Here is a 22,899-nt window from a genome sequence, read left to right as displayed (position 1 = left end):
AATAAAATCAAAGGTGTAAGACATTAATGCAGAAGATCCAAAACGATGGTGGACTGGTTAAATAATGCCAAATTTGTGCTTGTAACAGATTAGCATCTCTTTAGTATAGAAAACACACAAGGCAAGGAGCAAAATGCATCATGAAACCCTTTTGTTGTAGATACATATACCAGACAATAAGATAGATAGATAGATAGATAGATAGATAGATAGATGATAGATAGATAGATAGATAGATAGATAGATAGATAGATAGATAGATGATAGATAGGTAGATAGATGATTGATAGATGATAGATAGATAGATGATAGATAGATAGATAGATAGATAGATAGATAGATAGATAGATAGATAGATAGATAGATGATGGATGGATGGATGGATAGATAGATATGATAGATAGATAGATAGATAGATAGATAGATAGATAGATAGATAGATAGACAGACAGACATACAGACAGACGGACGGATGGTAATAGGGAAACCGACCTGGGTGCATATGCATAGACCATTTTAGGAAGGATTCATAGAAGCAAGGTTCTAGAAGGAGGGACTAAGAGATCAGTAGGCTTACTTCTAATGATTATCTTTCTAGTGAAAAAAAAAAAACCTTACTCAGATCTGCAGCTATAATTTTTTAATTTTAAAAACTATTCAGATTATAAAAATTGTAACCCCATACAACTCAATGTACCCATCAAAAATTATTTGTAATAAAATATCAATAGTGATATGAATAAAATGGGAACTTCAGTATACTTGGTTAATGCCATGATGATGATGGCGATGATGAAGATGGGTTTTGAGACAGGGTTTCATTATGTAGCACTGGCTGTCCTCGAACTCAGTATACAGACCACACTGACTCTAGAACTCAGTATACAGACCACACTGACTCTAGAACTCAGTATACAGACCACACTGACTCTAGAACTCAGCATACAGACCACACTGGCTCTAGAACTCAGTATACAGACCACACTGGCTCTAGAACTCAGTATACAGACCACACTGGCTCTGAACTCAGTATACAGACCACACTGGCTCTAGAACTCAGTATACAGACCACACTGGCTCTGAACTCACAGAGATCTGCTTGCCTCTACCACCCATGTGCTGGGATGAAAGGTGTATGCTTTCAAACTCAGCAATACTTTTGAGATAAATCTATATCTACATATATCTAAACATAAATATGTAGAGATATATTTCTATAGATAGATACAGATATAAAACCCACAAATCCAAGAATAACTTGGTACTATTGAGATGGATCTACAGGTAAAGGTGTCAAGGCTGATCACCTGAGTTTGATTCCTCCTCCTCGCCTCCCCTAGATATACATATCAGGGGAGAATCAACTTGCAAGTTGTCCTCTGACCTGCATATGCTCTCTATGGCATGCACATGTTCATACACATACACAATACATACAACATACATACATATGTACATATACACAGAATTTAATTATGAAAAAAAACTCATGCCAGGAGGGGGGAGTACATGATTATAAGACCAGCACTCTGGAGTTGAAGCAAGATTGCTTCCAGTTCAAGACTAGTGCAGGCTATATAGCGAGAAACTATCTCCAACAAGAAGGGGAGAGAAAGAATAATTCTTTCAACTATTAGAAGTGAGACAAGCTTAACCTTTTAGCTGTGATTATGTAATTCAACTTAAAAGGTCTACATTTCATTTCTCTGGGCGTATTTTCTCTCGGATGGCCTGCCCATACAGCCTGGGTAGCTAAAGCCCATTCAGAACTATGGCCACTCCCTATCCATCCCCAACAGTGTATTCAAATCCAATGGCAAAGTTACTTATTAAACACAAGAGATATTATGCCCTTATGCCCTGAGAAACCCATTATATACTTTATCTGTGGGAGGCCTGGTCTCTTCCTGAAACCCAGGACAGCCATCTCAGAGAAGAGGAGATGGGGAACCGTCATGTAAGTATTCCCTGGCTGTGGGGATCAGTTTTCTGTTTGGTTAGCCTGTGAAAGAATTTATCTATGAACTCATGATTGATATCCTCATGCTTCATCGCTTTGGTGCCTCCTCCTTGCTGGCTTAAACAGGAGTGTACCATGCTTTTTAAATGTACTTGGAACATATGTCTCTCCTGCTGGGTGAAAGTCTTGTAAGAGGGACTTTTAAAAGGTGTCTCAGATAATGCTATGAAGATTGCAGAGGGCGAACGGCTTGCATGGATCTATCTCTAGGATGTATAAGTAAAGTTTTTAGTTTGTGGCAAAATTGAGCAAAAACTCCTAGACTATTCCTATTCGGAGTTCATGTGATAGACAGATTCCTATTGTTGAAAGTATCACTACAGCAGGGTAAAGATACTCCTGTGTGGCCATATGATTTAGACTACATGGTGAAAATCTTCTAGTGTTATTTCAAGCAGCTTCAAAACACCCAATATTTGCAATTATTCATGGCACAGACTATTCCATTTTTCCTTCTGAAATGTCTAGGCTTATGAATAGCATGTCTGAAATGATCAAAACTGACCAAAACACTTAACTGTTCGGAATCTTTGGGGCATAAGGTGAATAAGAATTGAATTGGATTTTTAAGTTGAGATAGGAATATCTTAAGCTAGTCCAGTAAGAATTTGAATAAGGTTGTGTGCAGCTACCATAATTTCTCACGTCAAGATTTCATATATGCATTATATTCAATAAAGATATTTATAGAGTATGCCACTAGGATAAAGTGTCACAGGTTAAAAAAAAATACTCCAATTTTTCCTGCAAACTAGCTTTGCATATAAGGGTTTGCCTTTATTGGTATGAAAGGGACACGCAGTGGTCACAAACCCACAGTGCTGTTTTCAGAGGGTCATTAATTTTTAAATCATACGTAAATAACCTTTTTCTGTCTAGCAAGATTATGAGTAATCTATTCATTATCTCTCCCAGAAGTCAAAAACTACGTCTATTATAAATTCTTCAAACACACACAAGGGGTTTCAGAAGCCCACTGCCCCAACACCTGCACTTTGGAGGACAATTTTGTCCCTTGAAAAATTACCCTTCACCAGGGCAGCTGCTTTTTTGAGACTGGAGCAGAATTTTTTTAAATTTCATTTTTGAATGCCAGGGCCCCTTCTTACTCCTCTGAGAAGGCAATTAATGGTTGTCCAAAGAGGACATCTCAACTTTGATAACTTTGCACCCACTCAAGTACAGCCCACAGGCATTTAATTTTCCTTTCAAATTACAAGATTTCACATGGATGCAATATCACCTAGCTACAGTCTTTTGTTTCAGGCTGAAAAGCTCATTATGGGGCATCACTTGCAAATAAGGATCAAACACACACACACACACACACACAGAGAGAGAGAGAGAGAGAGAGAGAGAGAGAGAGAGAGAGAGAGAGAGAGAGAGAGACTAGTTTCAATATTTGCTGCTAATGGGAAAATATAGCTTTCTTGGACTTCACTGCTCCCAGCCCCATCCCATTAATAAACCCTTAGGATGCTTTGCCCTAAGTTAAGTGACAATGTAGCAAGGAAATTTAACAAGCACAGGATTGAGTACATCCTAAAAGAGCAGAAAAACAAACTTAAAGAACAAAATGTTATCCCAGAAATGGCTCAAATTGATGGCCCGAGCAAGTTTCTTGACTATCTCCAAGCCAAAACCCAAATGCTGAAATTGAGTCACAGAATACTAGTAAAGTACTAGTTCCTGCAGAATATTAGTAAAATACTAGTTTCTGCAAGCCTAAAATACGAGGTGGTGTCCTGCTTACTCCAATCAATCTATCGAGAAATTTTAGTCGTGGTACTTCCTGAAATGCCATTGGGCCCTTCTCTTAACTCTAATATTTGATCTCCACATCAACGCATACACACACACTCTCTGATCTTTGCTCTTCCCCTCCCATGATTATGAAATGAAATTTGACCTATTTAAAATTTAAAATACATACATAAAGGCAGGCACTGGACTCGTGTGCCAGTACTTGGTCATCCTTACGATCCAGGGTACTGTGTACTAAGTTTTAGGCCCTCCAATACCTAGGAAAGTCATACATTCCTAAGAACACTTCCACAGACCAATATCTACATAGAACTATTTGTATAACATTATTGTACAATCAAGAGAATAATGACCAGGAGATGCATCTTCCAAGTACTGACGTCTGAAATCTTAGCCAGGCCAGAAACCGAAGAATACTTACACTTTTGCTTTGTGCTTTTCTTTTGCCTCCCCATTAGTGATTTTATTGCTTTTAGTTTTATATATGTATATACATATACATATATGTGGTTTTTCGAGACAGGGTTTCTCTGTAGCTTTGGAGCCTGTCCTGGAACTAGCTCTTGTAGACCAGGCTGGTCTCGAACTCACAGAGATCCGCCTGCCTCTGCCTCCCGAGTGCTGGGATTAAAGGCGTGAGCCACCACCACCTGGCTTAGTTTTATTTATTATTCTTGTATATGTGCATGTGCGAGCATGCATGCCATGAAGTATACATAGAGGTCTGAGGACTACTCTGTGGAGTCAGTTCTCTCCTTCCCCTTCTCAGGCCTTCCAAGGCTCGAAATTAGGTCTCCAGGCTTTTGCCACAAGTGTCTTTACCCACTGAGCCGTCTCACCTGTCCCGGTTTTCTTTTTTCTTTAGTTACTTTTCTTTATTCTTCCTTCCTCCCTTTCTTCCTACCTCTTTCTTTTCCTTCCTTCCTTCCTTCCTTTCTTTCTTTCTTTCTTTCTTTCTTCCTTCCTTTCTTTTTTTTTTCTCTCTCTCTTTCTTTCAGCAGTAAAGACATAATTCTTTGTGCCTAACCTGTTTGGAATAGTAGTAATCGAGACACAAGGTTAGTATCCTCACACCATAGTCAAAGAGTCTGTACAGTGTAATCTGTTCTTGTGCTGCTGAATATCAATTTTTTTTAATATTTATTTATTATGTGTACAATATTCTGTCTGTGTGTGTGTGTGTGCCTGAAGGCCAGAAGAGGGCACCAGACCCCATTACAGATGGTTGTGAGCCACCATGTGGTTGCTGGGAATTGAACTCAGGACCTTTGGAAGAGCAGGCAATGCTCTTAACCTCTGAGCCATCTCTCCAGCCCCGCTGCTGAATATCAAACACAGAAGGATAAGATACATTGAAAATTGTACTTAGGTTTAGCTAGACGGCTTATCACTTCTGTTATGTTGTGTGGGTTGTCTCCAAGAGAACTGGCATCTAGAGGAAAGTAGGAAATTGAACTGAAATGTGACAAAATAATAGAGAGCGAGAAGGCAATCTAGGAGGGACACAAAAAATGTGGAAGTGCTCACAAGCCAAATGGAGGAGTGGTTTCTGGGAAATTATTTGCAGCGTTGATAAAGAGAGTCTAAGGGGACCCACAGCTTTGCTATTCAGCGCTGGGCCCTTGGCCTAGGAGAAACATCTGCAGTACCAGGACACTTATCGTAAACGCAATACTGGGACGACAGACGGCTCGGTTGATAAACTGCTTGCTCAACCAGCATGAGGACCTGAGTTCAAAGTCTCAGCACCCCGGTAAAAAGTAAGGCATGGCATGGCAGCACATACCTATAATCCCAGGATCTCCAAGAGACAAGGGGATCCCTAGAGATTTCTGGCCAGCTAGTTTAGATGAATCTTGGCATTCCAGATTCAGTGAGAGACCCTGCCTCAAAAATAAGGTGCCAGGCTAGGCAATGGTATCATACCCCTTTAATCCCGAGAGTTGGGAGACAGAGGCAGGTGGATCTCTGTGAGTTCAGGGACTAACTAGTGTACACAACGAATTCAAGGCCAGTCAAGAGCACATAGTGAGACCTTGTCTCAATAAAAGAAACAAAAGTAGAGAAATGATTAAGAAAGACACTAAGTATCAACCTCTGACCTCTACAGAGGTACAAAAACAGGAGGAATGTACACACACACACACACACAAAACACAGAATCTTAGTACCACCCAGAGCTACTGAACTTCAACCTCTATCTCCTGCTCCTTCGGAAAGTCTCATGCATAGGAAAGGCTTACAGTCTTGGGTTCAACTTCCCAAGATTGGATGGACATTGGACTCTAAAATCTGCTGGTGTCCAGGCTCCACCCTAGAGATTTGAAATCAATTGCTGTAACTGTCGTCCTAGACATTAGGACCTACACATGTTCCCTAAGTGACTCAAGCCTCATGCTTCCGTCTAACCTTCAGGCGAGCTCGGCATATTGCCATTAAAAGCGGGAGTCTCCAGGAGTGTCTTTGAAAGAGAACCAACTGGTAAACAGTAGCTCTGTCCAGTGCCCTGTTGCACTTCCCATGAACATGCCAAGGGAAAGACTTGCTTGGGCTAATATTTAGCCAACATAAACATTATCTAATGGGGAGAACGGTTGGTGACCAGCAGCAGATGAACACAAAGGAAGCTCAGGTAAAAGTGGACCAAGTGATACCTTACTTGGGAGGTGCCCAACAGGCAGGGAATTCTGGGAAAAGAAGGCAAGCTCTCGAGGGAAGTGAAAATACTGTAGGGAATCTCAGGGAAGAAGGGATAGTTTTAACCAAGTGCGTGCATTAAATTGTGACCTATCACTCAAGGGTACCAAAGGCAACCCCCAGCAGATACACCCTGCAACCATAGTAGGAAAGTATTTATGGTGGAAAGCTAGTCAAAAGGACCGAAGATAGTAAAATACTCCATGCACAAAGCATGCCTCATTCATTTACAGATAAGATTTCATTCAAGGTCTAGATACTTTTCAACTGATATTATATGCCCTGAGTTTCTAGGATTTTTGTCTATGGCAAATAAAAGCAGCCACATTGAAAAGGTGGTGAGGGCTGCCCAGAACACACAGGGTAAGCACTGATACACTCACATAGGATGGAAATGAAAGTAACAGATTCAAACAAGGATCTGAGGACTGGAGGCAACAGGAGCCACTTAGCCTACAGATGCATTCAAACACAGCCCGTTGACGCAACCAAAACCGAAGACGGACAGAGGTTAAATGGGCTCTCGGAAGTGTTGACGACAGCCAGTGTCTATCCAGGGCTCACTGGGATGGGAGTTACATAACACACACTGTGATCTTCAGTGTCTGAGCTTTCATTGTACCACACTCTGGACAGAGTCCTCATGACAGTCCCGGGGGACACTGGTGTGATCCCTCTCCCAAAGAGAAAGTGAAGCAACACCCCCACACTGGGACCCAGGCAGCGCAAGGGTGTGTGTGTGTGTGATCTTCTTGCTCAGTTACTGAAATTTGCGTGGTCCTCCTCGAGCTCCTCTGTTATCCCAAAGGCTGGGACTAGGACACAGCATCCCAGGCTGGCAGGAGCTTGTCCTCTGTCTTTCGGTACCTTCTTGCTTTTAACTTGTGCCCTGCCCCACTCAGTTCTCCAGGTGCTTAGTATGTGCGAATCCCATGTCAGCTCCTGTGACTTAGTTTTCTCAAATGGCATAGGAACAGGATCTGCTAATGGGATCTGAGGCCTTCCCCAAAGTCTGGTACCTGCCCTATGGGACACCTTCATCAAACAGGGGCTTCCTTATCTTTCCCATTTCCTTTTCCTGCTCAGCCCTCTACTGTATCCAGCACCACAGAACCTCAGGGCTTTGAGGCCCAGGGTGGGGGAAAGTTGTTCCCATCTAGACTATCCAGGCTAGGTTTGCCGTCCTCTTCCTGATCCTCTCAGGCCCTCTGAGGGAGGAAGCCCCTTTGGGACAGGAAGGCAAGGCTATCATCTCAACAGAGGCTGAGGAGGGGTGGGAGTGTGTGTGTGTGTGTGTTTGTTGTGACATGTTAGGGGTTGACGTTGCAGAGTAGTTTACATCTTCACCTTCTGAAGACACTTGAACTTAGGACCGATGTATCTGTGACAAGTATTCCAGGAGTGGCAGGGGCCACCAGAGCAAGCCACTTCCCCATCACCATCTTCCAATGGGATCCGAGACCTGAGATAGAGGCAGCCTGCCAAACCGAAGCTCCTTCATCCTCTGCCTGTGCAGGGTTGGCCATTGGCCTGGGCCCAGCAAGGAGCAGATTGTGTTCTGCCCTCTGAGCCTCAGAGCAAATGTGCTGCTCTAAGAGAAGGAAGCCTGGCCCTGCTCCAGCCTGGATCCGGGTTCAGACAGAGGTGCTGAGCCCCATGTCAGATTGTTAAATGTTTTCATTCTGTTGCTCTCTCCCACTCCTTTTTGGTGACATTTGCAAAGGAAAGCAGCTGCTTGCAAGGTCTGGAAGCAAGGGAAAGGGTGTGAAGACAAGGCTAATGGTGGAGTTTACCGGAGGTTTGGGTTACCTTGTATGGGAGCCCCAGAATACCTCTCTCGTTAAAGGGCCCCTGATTATCCCCAGCCCCACTCTCTCCTCCAGCTATGGTGACGGCAGAGGCAGAATTGAACTCTCAGCCCAGTTCTCACAGGAGAGGAAAACTCCTCATAGCTTTTCAGAGAAGGTTTTTACCTATACTCGTACATCGTCTTTACCATGTGCTAGGATATCACATTCAACAGGACAAAAAAAAAACTATAAAATACTTAAATGAGCTTGTACCATAACACTAATATTATTGAGAGTGTCTGCTTCCCAGGCTGAAGTGATTCATTCATTATTCTGGTCCTGTTCTAGTCCTTTATAATTGGTGGTAATTATTATGCTTTTCTTTTTAATACAAAAAAATGTGTAAAAATAAAAACTTGAAAAGGCAAAAAAAAAAAAAAAAAAAACAAAAGAAAGTGGGGCAATTCAGACATCCATTAAGAGGTAGATTATGGGGACCAGGGAGACAGCTCTGTGGGTAAAGTGCCTGCTGTCTGAGCTTACGAATCTGAGTTCAGATTTGAAGAACCCACGGAACAGCTGGGCATGGCAGTGCGCATCTGTAACCCTCAGGACTGGGCAAGGGATATGCAGGCAGGAGAGCCCAAGATCTTGCTGGCCAGCCAGCCTAGGCAAAACAGTGAGCTCCAGATTCAACAAGAGACCCTGTGGAGATTGATGAAAGGAGACACTAATATTGATCTGTAGTCTCCATACGCACATGCACAGGAGTATGGACACGCCCTCACAAACATGTATACGCAGCACACACAGATACAGCATGAATATGGACTTAGCAAGTTCTCATATTGTGTCTTACGTTCATTTAAGGCTCATATTAAAACAAGAAGCTAGCCTACCGACTATGATTAGTCAGGGTCCTAGTGGCAGATATACTTCTAGCGTGGTGATTTCTAAATGTTAGCTACAGATCAGCATCATGGGTAGAACATAGGACCAACTGAATCAGTGGCCTCATCTGAACAAGCCCCGTGGGTGATTCAGACGGACACTTTGAATGGGCTCCGGCAGGCCCCAGCATGGCAGACATGACAAGCATGTTGTCAACAGGTTTTGCCTTTTACCCTTATCCCCATTCCCTCGGCCTTGCAAATATATATATATATACACACATATTCCTAAAGCTAGCTACCAAGGTCTAGTCTCTTATTTGGCCACTTCCTCCTCCTGATGCTGACTACCAAGGTTTGGCTATCGAAGTATTAAAGTCCAACAATCAAAATCCCCCTTTGGCTTATCAAATCAATATTAAACACCTCATCCTAACACAGGGTTTCCCCTTTCCCTTTATAAACTGCCATTTCCCTATGTGCCACATCTGTCGCCTCTCTAACCAGAGGCAGTCCGTTGTCCCTCTGGAGCAAATACCCCTGCCCCTCTCCCTTGTTCTTTTCCCCTTCTCCCTCATCCTCTATCTCCTGCCTTTGTCTCTTATTCTCTTCCCTTTGTCCCTCTGGGGAAAAATGAATCTCACTTGTGCTGAGAACTTTAGGGGTATCTTGTGCCAACTTCATACACACATGTCACCACAAATTCTGCCGTATTCAAGCCTGTGTTTGCCAACCAGATAGATGGTCTACTAGAGGCCTTCACACTTTACTGCCGTAGCCCTGGTCAAAGCATAAACCTCTCTCAGGCCCAGGGAAGCTAGTCTCAGCTTTCTCTATGGGTCATTCTCACCACGAAGCCTCTAGAGATGCCAGATAATGGCCCTGAACGTGTGCATAGCTCCAACCTTCCTCCTTGCTTTAGGCAATAGGGAACCCCAGTCAAGTTCACTTTATGAGGTGACCAAATGTGGGCTGCCTTTAGATTGGCCATGCTAAGATGTGGGAGAGAAAGACTGGGAGAGGAACGCTTATCGCAAGTGCAGCACAGGGAAGCAATGGTCCTGGAGACAGTGAAAGGCCTCTACCCCTTCCAGCAACCAAAACAGTGGCACTGGCTTTGAGAGAGTAGGGCAGCTGAGAGGGTCAAATCACTGTGCGGTTTGCTGACTGTGTATAAAGAAAAGGAGAAGCCGACAACTTCGGTGCCTGGCTTGGGTACCCAGATAGCCGGCCTTCCGTCTCACAGATGGAAGGCAGCATGGGGGGGGGTTGCAGAATCAGAGTAAGTTCAATGCTGGTGTCTGTTGAGTTGACATACACCCAGCATCACCTGCATCAACACCTCGGAAAACAGGGAGCTTGTTGTATTTTAATTCAGCCAAGAAAATATAAGTCCCAGGTTCCAGGAGGAGCTCCACCTCAAAAGAACAGTCAGAGGGAGATAGAGGATCCCCGGCACCCTTTTCTGTGCCCTGCGTTACCCTCAAAGACACATATACCCCCCAAACACTCACAGAGAGAGAGAGAGAGAGAGAGAGAGAGAGAGAGAGAGAGAGAGAGAAATAGCTGTATTTTTTGATCTTGTAACTTTGGGTCTTCAGGACCAATCCCTTTACACGCTCCAGCACATCATAGATGGAGCAGATGATGGGATGGGCCAACTCATAGCTCTGGTTCTGGGTCTGGGTGGTTGCTGGGTTGGTCAGTCCCGCAGCTCTCCTTCATCCTCAACACCAGGGTGAGCTCTCCAGCACTGCCCCAGAGAGTTCACCCTATGTCAGAGAATTCTGGCCGGCTTGCGTCATGTCCTGGATGGTGGAAGGTCTCCATGGCCAAGGCTGAGTTTACCTTTGGGAGTGGGAGTGTTGCCTTACCACTGCCAATTTCTTCAAAGTGTGGTTTTTCCTAATGCCGTGTCTCATGTCCCCGCCACTCACACTAACTTTCAGGTGCCTAAGAAATAATAAAGACTCAAAAAACAGATAGGAAGTAAAGCAACTCCCTCTTCTCGTGATGGGGGATTTGAGTAGTTATAGCGGGGTGTAGAGGGAGAGAGAAAAACACAAAAAGGCATTTTAAAGAAAAGAATTACTAGGCCTGAAGCCAACGCACATTCAAAGTCTCTTACTGGGGGAAAGAATAACATTCATTGTTTTGATAGAGACTGAGATAGGAATTTGCTAAAGTGAACTCAGCTGTTTCACCTTGCTTCTTGCTCAGCAAATCAGAACTTGTCTACACCGTTGTTTAGACCTCTCTCTGTCCATCATATATAATACCACAACAGCCTACCTTGGCCGCCAATATTTTCTCTCTTCAATACCAACTGCCAACTTCTCTTTGACTCTTCAGGCTTCTAGAACATGCCAGTTATTTTTTATCTTATAGGAAACAAATCCCAAGTTTTTGCTCTGGGTGAATTGGCTAAAGACAGTCTTTGGCAATATAAAAAGGAAGCAGATCATTCCTTTCTAATGAAAAGAATATTTCATTTGCCATAACCCCTGGAGACATGACTCCTGTCACCATTGAGAAACAGCCTTCATCCCCCAGTGGCCACCCTGCCCTCCAAGCTCCCTTTCCTCGGTGCAGTACAGTGGTAGGTAATTAGATATCTGGAAATTTAACACCCTTCTAAGGTCTCCAACTTCCAAAACAATCTGTGGACAACCTTTAAGTAGACAGTCACTTTCCCCACAACACAAATCTCATTTCTAGATAGTTAATGCTGCTCCCCTTCTAGTAGACACTCTAAGTTCTTGGGACCAACACTTTACTAAAAGACCTGAAAATGGGCCAACTGAGAGCTGTCACATAGACATGATATCCTGCCACACAGACTGTGGTGCCCTCAAAACCAGGATGCAGAGAACAGAGGAGGTAACAGCAGGTTTCTTGTTGAGGTCTATACTCAGCTCCAATTTTTCTTCCTAGTTACCCTATCCTATCCCGTTACTCATCTTTCAGATTTATCCCCAGAAAGACACAGCCTGCTTTTAAACTTTCCTTTGATGGCAGCCCAGTTCTTTGCTCCTACTGCCTGGAGATCTTGCCATAGTCAGTCCCCATTTACCATTAGAAGCTCAGCCTCTCAACACCTACTAAAGTGATGTGTTGGCAGCATCATTACAAGCACAAGCTGTCTAGACCCTGGTCACGTAGGACCTTGGTACTATTGACATTTGGGCTCAGATAACACTTGGTCATGAGTGGTTCTCTATGGAGAATGTTTAGCAATCCATGGCTTCTCCCCTTGGCTGTAAGAGTAGTCGTGCCCTATTTGGAATCATTGTAAATGTTTCCAGGTGGTGCCAATATTGCCCAGAAGGAGAAACCACTCCTGGTGAGTTGAGAGCCAATGATTTTGTTACACACCTTCTGGAGAGCAGGACACGGGGCACAATCTGTCCCTATAAGCCTTCACTTCTCTAGATCTGCATCAGTGGTCATATCTGTGACCCTTTGCCTTCACATCGACCGTAGCCTAGCCCTTATCACAGGGGCAAAGCTCCTGAAGATTGACCCTTGTCCTCCTGATGAAGACACTGGCAGTTCTGGAAAGCAGTTGTTCTCTGTCAATGATTTTTGGTGGTCAGGGAAGGAAGGCTTCACCACACAGGTAACGAGGAGGCTGACAGACTGCTAAGCTGAACAGAGCGATACTGTAGGGAAAGGCAGTGGTGTAATCCCCCACAAGTTCATTTAACACATCTTCTGCTGGGTTGGCGCCCACTAAAGGTCTCCCAGCTTCATCTCCCTCTAGCCTCACTCAGCATGACAGAGAAGTTGGCCACACATTTGCACTTCCAAATGTCCATTGCTGCCCTCAAGATCAATGGTGCCTGCTACTTGAAGGTGCTGGCTATAGAAGAGTCTTAAGTCAGGCTTCCTCGCCTCTGGCCAACACCACAGTCACCTTTGATAGATAAATGTCATATCAACACACATAACCTAAGAATGCTTGTCTTTCTAGAAAATTCCCTAACTATGCTAATTGCCATTAAAGAGTAAGGCAGGCACGGTAATGTACACCTTTAATTCCAGCACTTATGAGACAGAGGAAGGAGGATCTCTGTTGAGTTCCAGACCAGACTGGTCTGCAATAGTGAGTTCCAGGACAGCCAACTAAATACAGAAGCCTTGTATTAAAAAATCAATTTTAAAAAGTGGCAACATATAGAATAGATGTAGAAGGGGGTTTATTTCTTTTTTTTTTTTTTTTTTTTTTTTTTTGGTTTTTCGAGACAGGGTTTCTCTGTGGCTTTGGAGCCTGTCCTGGAACTAGCTCTGTAGACCAGGCTGGTCTCGAACTCACAGAGATCCGCCTGCCTCTGCCTCCCGAGTGCTGGGATTAAAGGCGTGCGCCACCATCGCCCGGCGGGGTTTATTTCTAATACAAGAATTTTCACTCATTTTTTTCAATACGCAGTCAATCTATAAATAAGACATATCGAGTTCTGATCCAAATTAATGTCTTTTTCTTTTCCTTTTGCATATGTCTCTCTTTGTGTGGTATGTGTGTATGTATGCATGTCAACCTGTGTATGGGCACATGGGAGTGTGCATGTGTGTGGAGTCTTGAAGTTGATATCAGGAGTCTTCTTCAAATGCTCTCCCCATTGCAACAGGGACTTAACTGAACCCAGAGCTTGCCAGCTTCAGCTACTCTACCTATTCAGGTTGCTCCAGGAATCCCTTGCATCCTGCTTCTCCACCCTGGAATTACAGGAGGACCACTACACCCACCAGGCATTTACATGTGTGCTGGGGGGGGGGTCTCGACCCCAGGCCTCGCATTTGTGAGTCAAGCGCTTTAATCACTGAGCTGTCCTTCCAGCCCCCTTTGCCTTCTTTCAATCTCGTTTGTCAAATTATCCAAAATGCTTACTCATATAGAGTGATGCTCAATCACTTAACAATCATAGTGTCACATAAAAACTGCGACTCTGAAAGCAGAATGCACAGCAATCCCTGGCTCTGTGACACTCCCAGCACCCCAGTGTGGACAGAGCTCAGGTTTCTATATGTACGTCCTGGCTCTCTGATATACCCCAAGATTAGTAACTGTAGATACCTATGGGAAGGGGCACTGAGACTAGGGAAAGATCCCCTCTTAGCTGGTGTGATCATGGAGGATTCCCTTAGAAATAAACCATAACCACATGGCAGAACACCAAATATTCCTGCAAGATTCCAACTGGGTTTAATGTGCCCAGCAGAATGCACAGGAAAACAAGGATTTCTGTTTAGTAGTCTTCGTGTTTGCCATACAAGCACTTACGTGCATTTTGATATTTAAAAAAATGAAACTTTTGATCAGATTGATTATCCAGGGAAAACCATGACCAAAAAACAATCAACTTAGTGAAAGCAACATGTCATGCTTAAAACGCAAATGGCCCCTTGATTGTTTCACGTTGTCTCTCAATCTCTACTGCCCGTGTCTGAGGCTACGTCATGAGGATATTTTCTGGCTCTGAATTCATGAACTTTAACTGTGCAATAATTTGTGTTCAGACTAACTGGCTCAAAATATAAATAACTAACCATTTAGAGGTACGAGGTCATTACAGGGACAGGAATCTAGTCCATGAGCAAGTGGGTGACTGCCAGTAGGTGACTTCATAAGCAGACCGAAAAGGACAGGATTAGACACATTCCTCCAGCGCGTCCCAGAGTTCAGACTTAAATACAGCCTTCGTGATGTGGGGTGTATACACATGTCACTTGATCTACTAACAGGCCTACTAATGACCGCTTTTAAATCTGTTTGCTTTTTTGCATCGGTGAATGAATCTTAAGCAGAAACTCTAGATTAGCACCATGAGTAGTGAACTAGCATCCGTGTATATCTATAAGAGAAAACAAAAGACGGTATCAGATTCTAACAAAACTTGGTGTAGCCTGCTGATGGCTCCGATCCTGTCACGTGCTCTCAGATTTTAAAGCGAGGGAGAAAAATGTAGCTTGCATGGAAGAGAATAGTCATTGACACAGCAAATACCTGAGGCCTCGAGGGCCACTGTGTTAGTATTTATATCCTGTTAGCATACAGAAGTAGCCATGGAGACATAACTGGACAGGCTGACTGTTGCAACTTTAGTTCCCCAAACAAATGATGGGTTGGTGATGGCCCTCAACCTATGATGCCCATCTGCTCGGTTAGAAGAGTGCGAAACCCTAACGTGACCTGGCAAAGACAAGCAGAAGAATTGAGAGAGAACCTAAAAAGGAACCCTTTTTCTTTCTCTTATTAAGTTGTTTGTTTGTTTATTTATTCTGTGGGATGTGTGTGTGTGTGTGTGTGTGTGTACATGCACAATTACACGCCGTGGTATACATATGGAGGTCAAAGGCACATGTGTAGACTTCAGAAACCAACTTGGGGAAGCCAATTCTTTCCTATCACGTGAGTTCCACGAATTCAACTCAAGTCTTTAGGCTTGATGACAGTCACATTCACCCACTGGGTCATTTCTCAGGCCTGGCAATTCCTTTTCTATGACTTCCAATGACTTCCAGGTCTTGGTATTTTATGTCACCTATTGGAAAAGCCTCTAATTATATTCGGCTCTAATATTCTATGATAAACCTCTTCCCTCTGTGTCTAGCATTTTGAATAAGGTCCAGGCTTTCTTATCTAGGTAAGCCCTCAGTACATTTTCAGCCCCCTTTTCCCTTCATTGGAATAATAAGAAATGTTTATAATTATTGTTAGATCAGTGGCTCTCGACCTTGACTGTCCATTAGAAATGCCTGGAAAATTTCAAACTTAGGTAAGACTGATCTATACCTGCCTTTCCTGATTTAGTAAGACCAAAGTGGGGTTCTGTCTGGTGTATATTTTGCACATCCAAAATAATGGTGATAGCAGCCAGGGTTGAAAAACTAATCAACTTTATTCTGGCCAGGCCATCTTCCTCAGAGCCCATTTTCCCTCCATATGGCATTAATTCTAAGAGCTCTATGTTAGCTCAAACTGCCCCATATCTGAACATCTGAGACCTTTCTTTTGAGTCTGGTCTTCCCTCAGGTAAGGTCTAAGGGAACCCCCTTTCAACTAGCATTTTCTTTCATTTCCCTGCTCCATCATCCCAGGAAGCCCGATGTCATTTTCAACTTAGGATAACTATGCTGATAAATTTTCTCTTCCCTTCCCCTATCCTCACATTGCCCTTGACCCCTGACAATGACATGAACAAGGCCAAACTATACATCGTATAAGGAAGAGGGGCCTCAGCTCCTGAAAAGACAGAGAAATGTCTCGGGTCTGCCTAGAAGAGTTCCTCCATTGGCTGTGTGCCATATGCTTGGAGCTGGCAGCATGTGACCCAATTCCCTTCATGCATACATGTACATTGACCAAGTGTCTCAGTGAGTGGCCATTGTGCTGGGTATGGGGGATGCGACAGTGAACATGGAGTGACTCTTACCACCAAGAAATCTATTGTCTAAGGAAAAAGCTAGGCTGGTAAATAGTGAATAGATTGATATTTGGTGAACGGAAAAGAACAGAAGTCTCTAATGTAGAATATAAACACAAAAGACAAAGTCACTGGGTGTGCTAGAAAATAAGACCGTAACCAAAAACCCAGTTTATAGGTTTGCCAATCATATGGTTGATTTCCAATAACCTGTATGACCTCTCTGGGCCCAGAGTTAGGAAGAGAGGCTCACAGCGGGCCCTTGCAAACTTACCTAGTCAGGTTCAGACAGGATGATGAACATCAGTCTCCCCAGAACTGTCACAGATTTAGTACTGAAAGTCCTGTAGCCCAAGAAAGCCCCAGGTCTAGGCAGACAAGTTAGAGATGGTTTCAGAACAGAGTTGAAGTTTTAGTATATTCTTGTATACTATTACTGGTTCTTTGACTATGCCCAGAATTAATGGCAACAGCAACCATTTTTTTAAAAACAAATGAACCCGAGTGGTGGTGGTGGTGCACACCTTTAATCCCAGCCCTCAGGAGGTAGAGGCAGGTGGATGTCTGAGTTCAAGGCCAGTTTGGTCTACAGATGGAGTTCTAGGACTGCTAGAGCTACAAAGAGAAACTCTGTCTAAAAACAAACAAAAAAGAAAACAGCAACAACAAAATATGGCTCACTAGGCTCCACTCTGCCAATCAGCCCCAGTCAGGAACTTTCAGTTAGGAATCCACTTGAAATACCTTTCTTCTTCCTCCCTTGCCTCACCAATATGACCCCTCGGGAAATACACAAAGCAGCAGTCACTTTACATGGATTCTGTCAGACAGACAAGTGACATTTTGCCTTTTGTCAGTATTTGACAGTTTGTCAGGCTTGAACACAGTCACTTCCCACCTACCCCCCAAAAAACACATTAGAAGTGTCCTTCTACTGGCCATGCCTTTCCAATCCTCAGAATACCTTTGCTAAAAGCACACACACACACACACACACACACACACACACACAGCAAGCTGTAGTACTTTCTGTTCTGGAAGAATGGAGAACTTGAAAGTGTAGGGTAAGATGGGGAGAGGAGGAGGAAGTGTTCTCAGAGCTTGTGGAAGGATTGAAAAGCTGATTTCTCCTCTGCCAGCTCTGGGTCATCACACCAAATGGCCAATATATAATCTCCCTGAGGCTGTTGGGTAAGGCAAATGTCCATCTCAGTTTCCAAATGAGAAGCAGAACACATGGTTCTGCTTGAGTGGAAAGGAACGCTGGGAGACAGTCCTGGCCACAGTGGCTCTCCTGAATGCCCAGCCTGCCTAAGAAGAGATGGAGGTTCATGCTACCTTGTAAAAAAGTGGTACCCAGGCTTCAGTTTTCATTTTACTTTCTATTTTTGCTCCATTAAGCATCTCTTGATACTACAGCTATCTAGGCAAGAGGCTCTTGACTTCTCTGGCCAGGGGACAAAGGTCAAATGATGCTTCTGTGAAAGACAATATTTCAAAGAGTCAGACTGCAGTTTCCATCACTAAAAACCCTCATTTCACCAGGGGCCCAAAGCATCAGTCATAGGAAGTCAATAGCAAAGTGTCTGGACCCAGAGCGTCGTTCCATCACTTGACCTTGGATGGATCACGGACCTCTCTGCCTCAATCTTCTAACTCACACAGCCATACCACCTGTCTCCACAGCTGCTGCGAGGATTAGAAAAGGGTTTTACGTAAATGACCTAGACCAGGGCCTGCCTTGTAACAAGCCATCTGTTTTTGGTTGTCATTCTCATTGCTAAGTTTTCCTCCCCTAGACTTCTCCATGGCTTTTAATCCCTAATGCTAATTAAAAGTACAGAGTGGTTTTGGATTTGACAAAATATACAGTTAGTAATTTTTAGTTCACTGTAGTAAAGGTAGGTTTCACCTTTGTGTGTGTGTGTGCACACTCGAATGTTCGTCAGTGAAGGTTCAAGTGTACACACACTTGTGTAAAGGCCAAAAGACAACCAGACAGCTTCAAATGTCATTCCTAAGGTGCTATCCATATTGTTTTTAGATTTTGTTTCTTTAAGACAGGATCTCTCTAAGTACATCAGGCTAGGCTGGTTGGCCAGTGAGTGCTTGCCTGCCTCCCCAGGCCAAGATTACATGTGTGCAATGCCATACCCAGCCTTTTTTTATGAGGGTTTTAGGGATTGAACTCAGATCTGTATCCCCGCAAAGCAAACACTTTACCAAAGAAGCTATCTCAACAACCTAACTTCCAACTTTGAAGCCTCCAGGCTAAGCACCGCGGGAGGAACTCACTCAACTCAGTGCAAACTAAGTAAAAACAAAAGGAGATAACCGAAATAACAAGTGCCCACCGCATGCCGACCATTGTGCCAAATGCTCTGTGTCCGTGTCCTCATAGCAGGCCAATGGGAGGCAGGATTCTTGCTAATGTTCAGAAGGGAAAGCAGACTTAGAAAAGACAAGACGGTAGACAGCTTTGTGTCTGGGTCAAGGGTAAACATCTTCAAGGACAGTCCTTTTTCAAGCCAGACCTCGGTTTTCTCAACTTCACAACATTCTGAATCAATACAAGGCAATTTTACAACTAAATGTGATTTAGCATTTAAAAAAAAAAAACAATTGTGCCATTTGTGACAACTCTCATGAGCTCTGGGAGCATCCTGCTAAGTAACCCTGCGAGTCACTGAGAGATCAACACCGCGTCCCTCCACTGACGGGAGGTACCTACAATAGTGGGACTCATAGAAATGGTGCATGGAGCAACTCCCAGGAGTCAAGGCAGTGAGAGGAGACTGTTGATCAGCGACTGTAAAGTCTCAGCCATGCAAAACAAGCCAGTTCTGGGGATTCACCCTGCAGCATGCAGCCGCTAGTCAACAAAATTCTAACACACACTTAAAATGAGTCAGGCGTGTAAATCTAGTGCAAAGTGCTCTCCTCACGCATTCAAGGGAACACAGGAAGTTGGGGAGGTGAGGATGTATGTCAACCCTTGATCATGGTGAGAGTTCCGTGGGTTTTTGTGTGTAACTAAAGGCATCCTGTTGTATGCAGTGCATTGTGCCAGGTACCCTTCAATCAAATTGTTAATTCTTTTCAAGAATATTGTTTTGTTTTTTAAAAAATAGTACAAGGTAAGTTCGGTCAGAATAGCCAACATTAGTTCCTGGTGCCGTAAATGGTAGCAATGGTAATTGCTGCCTCTGAGAAGAATCTAGACATGCCCAGGGCCATCCCCAACACAACTCTCTCACTCTGCTCCTATTTCATATATCCAGAAAACATCATCTTTTAATCCTGGCTCCTGCTTTCAATATCTTCAGCATCATTTACTTCACCATGGCCCCAGCAGCAGCACCTGGCGGCTCAGCAGCCCTCTGCCCTCTGTGCTTCCTGAGCCCTCCTGGCTCAGAGCCCGGATACCAGGCAACCATTCTCAAATATTTACTAAGCAGAACACCCCAAACCAGGACCTCCAGAGACCTGTGGTAGAAATATTAAATCCCAGGGCCGCTCCTATTACATTGCAACAATGCTTCGGAGCCACAAGTGACCCTTACATCCTTACGTCACCAGGCAGCCCACCTTCTACGTGCTACCAACCAAGTGATGTTTGTGCTACCCTGTTAGAGACGTGACTGCATCTGACCACCACACTACACATGAGCAAGTGCAGGTCTGCTTTAGAGATGAGCCGGCAGCTCTCATTAAAAGGATAATAAAGTATTGTTTCTGAGGAATAAAAAGAGCCAAGCTGAAGAGCCAGGCTTTCTAGTCAGGCTCAATTCGAATCCCATTAACTCAGCCGTGCCTGTTCTCAGTCCCAATTCTCTGCTTAGGTAACAACAGGATTGGAAAATAAGAGTATACTGTTATAAATCTGGGCATTTCCAGGACTCCAGAGGCTGAGGCAGGAGAATTGCTCTGACTTTGCGGTCAGTCTGTAGGAGAGAGTAAATTTTGGGCTAGTCTGAGATGGAGTGAGACTCCGTTTCAAAAACAAAACACCCAACAACAATGACAACAAAAGACTAAAAAGGAATAAATAGTATGTAGGAGCCACGTGAACTAATTAAAATATATCAGAGACAATTAAACTCTCTGAACAGTGCTTTCCTTTCTCTATCCTTTCTCGCCTTTTTATTCCTCCTTCCTTTTTCTTCCTCCCTCCTGCAAACAAGTGTTCAGGACCAATGGTGGCCCAAATAGGCGTTTGAATATATATATATATATATATATATATATATATATATATATATATATATATATATATATGTCTGTGCACCCTGTGTAAGCCTGGCACCTGCCGAGGCCAAAAGAGGTCACCTGATGCTATGAAACTGGAGGCATAGACCATCGTGAGCCGCCATGTGGTTGCTGGGAAACAAATCCAGGTCCTCTGGAGGAGCAGCCAGTGCTCCTAACCACTGAGCCGTCTCCCCAGCCCGATAAAAACTTTGAAAGCAAGATAACAAGTGCTCTTTTGTAAATAAAAAAATCCCCTTCCTTAAATGTTAGATGGTATGATAAAGTCAACAAAGAGTGTGGTAAGTTAGAATGTTTGCCAGCAGGTAGATTATACAGCTAGTAATGGGTAACATTTCACAATCTATTTACCTTAACTACTGGGTCTTCAGTGGTCAACTGCAATAAAGGATACTGTTTGGACATTATGATATAGAGAAACATATATAGGTATATATCTATATACATATATGTGCATCTATGTACAGAGATGTATATTAAATATACATGAATCAAAATATTCAGAATATGAAACTTATGTACATATATGTGTGTATGTGTATATAAATACACACACACATATGTATATATATATATATATATACACACATTCAACTTTCCAAATTTGTTGATGAAATATGCAAAACTGAGCCAGGCATTTCGGCATGGTTGTGACACCTATAATCCCAGCACTTGGAAGTCTCAAGGGTCAAGGTCATCCTTGGCTACATAGTGAGTTCAGGAACATCCTGGGATATGTGAGATCCTGCCTCATAAGCGTGTGTAGTCGATATCTCCACAAATATCCCTTCCTGAAATGTTGTAGACATCACTACAAGACAGAAAGGCAAGGGATGACTGAAGAAGCCAGGTCAGGCTGACATGGATGCTCTGTGAGGGCGGGATGCTTCACGTTGGCGTGGAGCAAACATGTGGCACAAAACTGGCATTTTAAATGTAGTCTCATGACAGCCTGGACCTTGCCAGAGAGACATTGTCTGTTACAGAGAAGGACACCAACTCCCAGGGAGCAGCCAAGGAGCAGAATCACAGAATCACAGTTGAAGCATGATTCCCCTGGCTCAGGCCCAGGCCTTCACACTGATTGTTACTGGCATTCGCTCTCCTGTGTCAGCTCTGCTTCCTGAGTGTCCCTGGGTGCCAGGACTGCTCAAAACAAAGGCATCGAGACACAAAGGCTGTCACTCCCCCTCCACGTTCAAAGTAGGCAGGGTGTCTCTGTGCTCATTCAAACCCTGGGAACATGCAAACCTGTGCTGGCGTCCCTGCCACCAGCTCTGTAGCTAACCTAGTTCCTCCCCTCCGTGAAGTTCTGCCCCGTGGCTTTGGTTCCGAGACTAAAATCTCTTGACTGGCAAACAGGACTAGGACCCAAAGTCAACTGCCCATTTAACAATGAACAAAGGCTCTGGCGTGCCTGCTACCTGTGCATTCCAGAGGAAAGCCTGTCCCAGCTTCTCCAAAGGAGCCCCAGGACATCCCGCAGTCAGCCAAGGAGCCACTGAGAGACATAAATACAGTCATTGTGGAGACAGACCCAGCACAAAGAAGAAAAATCCAAACAGGCTGAGATTCCCTTTCTCCCCCCCCCCCCCGTCTGTTTTCCTCCCTCATTCCTCTCCCTCTGCCTCTCTCTCACACTCGTTCTCTTAAATCAGGACACGACACAACATTAACCCTGCTGTTGCAAAGAACAAGACTTCATTCTCTTCTCAAATAGGTTGGAAAGGAGAGTCAGTATCGCTAACAGTGATTCCTACATGGAGCAGGACTTGGTCCTTGTCCTTCCTGTCGATGATGGTATTTCAGATACAGAGTCCACTCAACATTATGTGCCAGGCAAATCCATGCCACACACACACACACACAGAGGCATATGCAAGCACAGATCAAAGAAGAAACGTAGGGTGGGTTCCATGCGTATGTCTGTGTGGCCTGCCTCATGGGGTCCCATGTTCAAAGAACCCCATGTTTGCCCAAGTGCTCTGATATCACCATGTTGGAATTCATCAATTTTGAGCATCTCTTGGTAGTGAGTCCTGAAA

General features: G+C 43.9%; 1 protein-coding gene across 1 annotated transcript in view; it reads left to right on the top strand.

The window, feature by feature from the left end:
• The window catches only part of Anxa13 (annexin A13), a 55,149-nt gene that overhangs the window by 2,155 nt on the left and 30,095 nt on the right, over nucleotides 1-22,899 (top strand). Inside the window, exon 2 of the mRNA XM_057792185.1 lies at nucleotides 22,575-22,654. Coding sequence (XP_057648168.1) covers nucleotides 22,575-22,654 — 80 coding nt within the window. The remainder of the gene's footprint in view (nucleotides 1-22,574; nucleotides 22,655-22,899) is intronic.

Source organism: Chionomys nivalis, chromosome 17 (genome assembly GCF_950005125.1).
Source record: "Chionomys nivalis chromosome 17, mChiNiv1.1, whole genome shotgun sequence".
In the NCBI taxonomy this organism is placed as follows: Eukaryota; Metazoa; Chordata; class Mammalia; order Rodentia; family Cricetidae; genus Chionomys; species Chionomys nivalis.
This window is presented reverse-complemented; position numbering and strand designations above follow the sequence as displayed.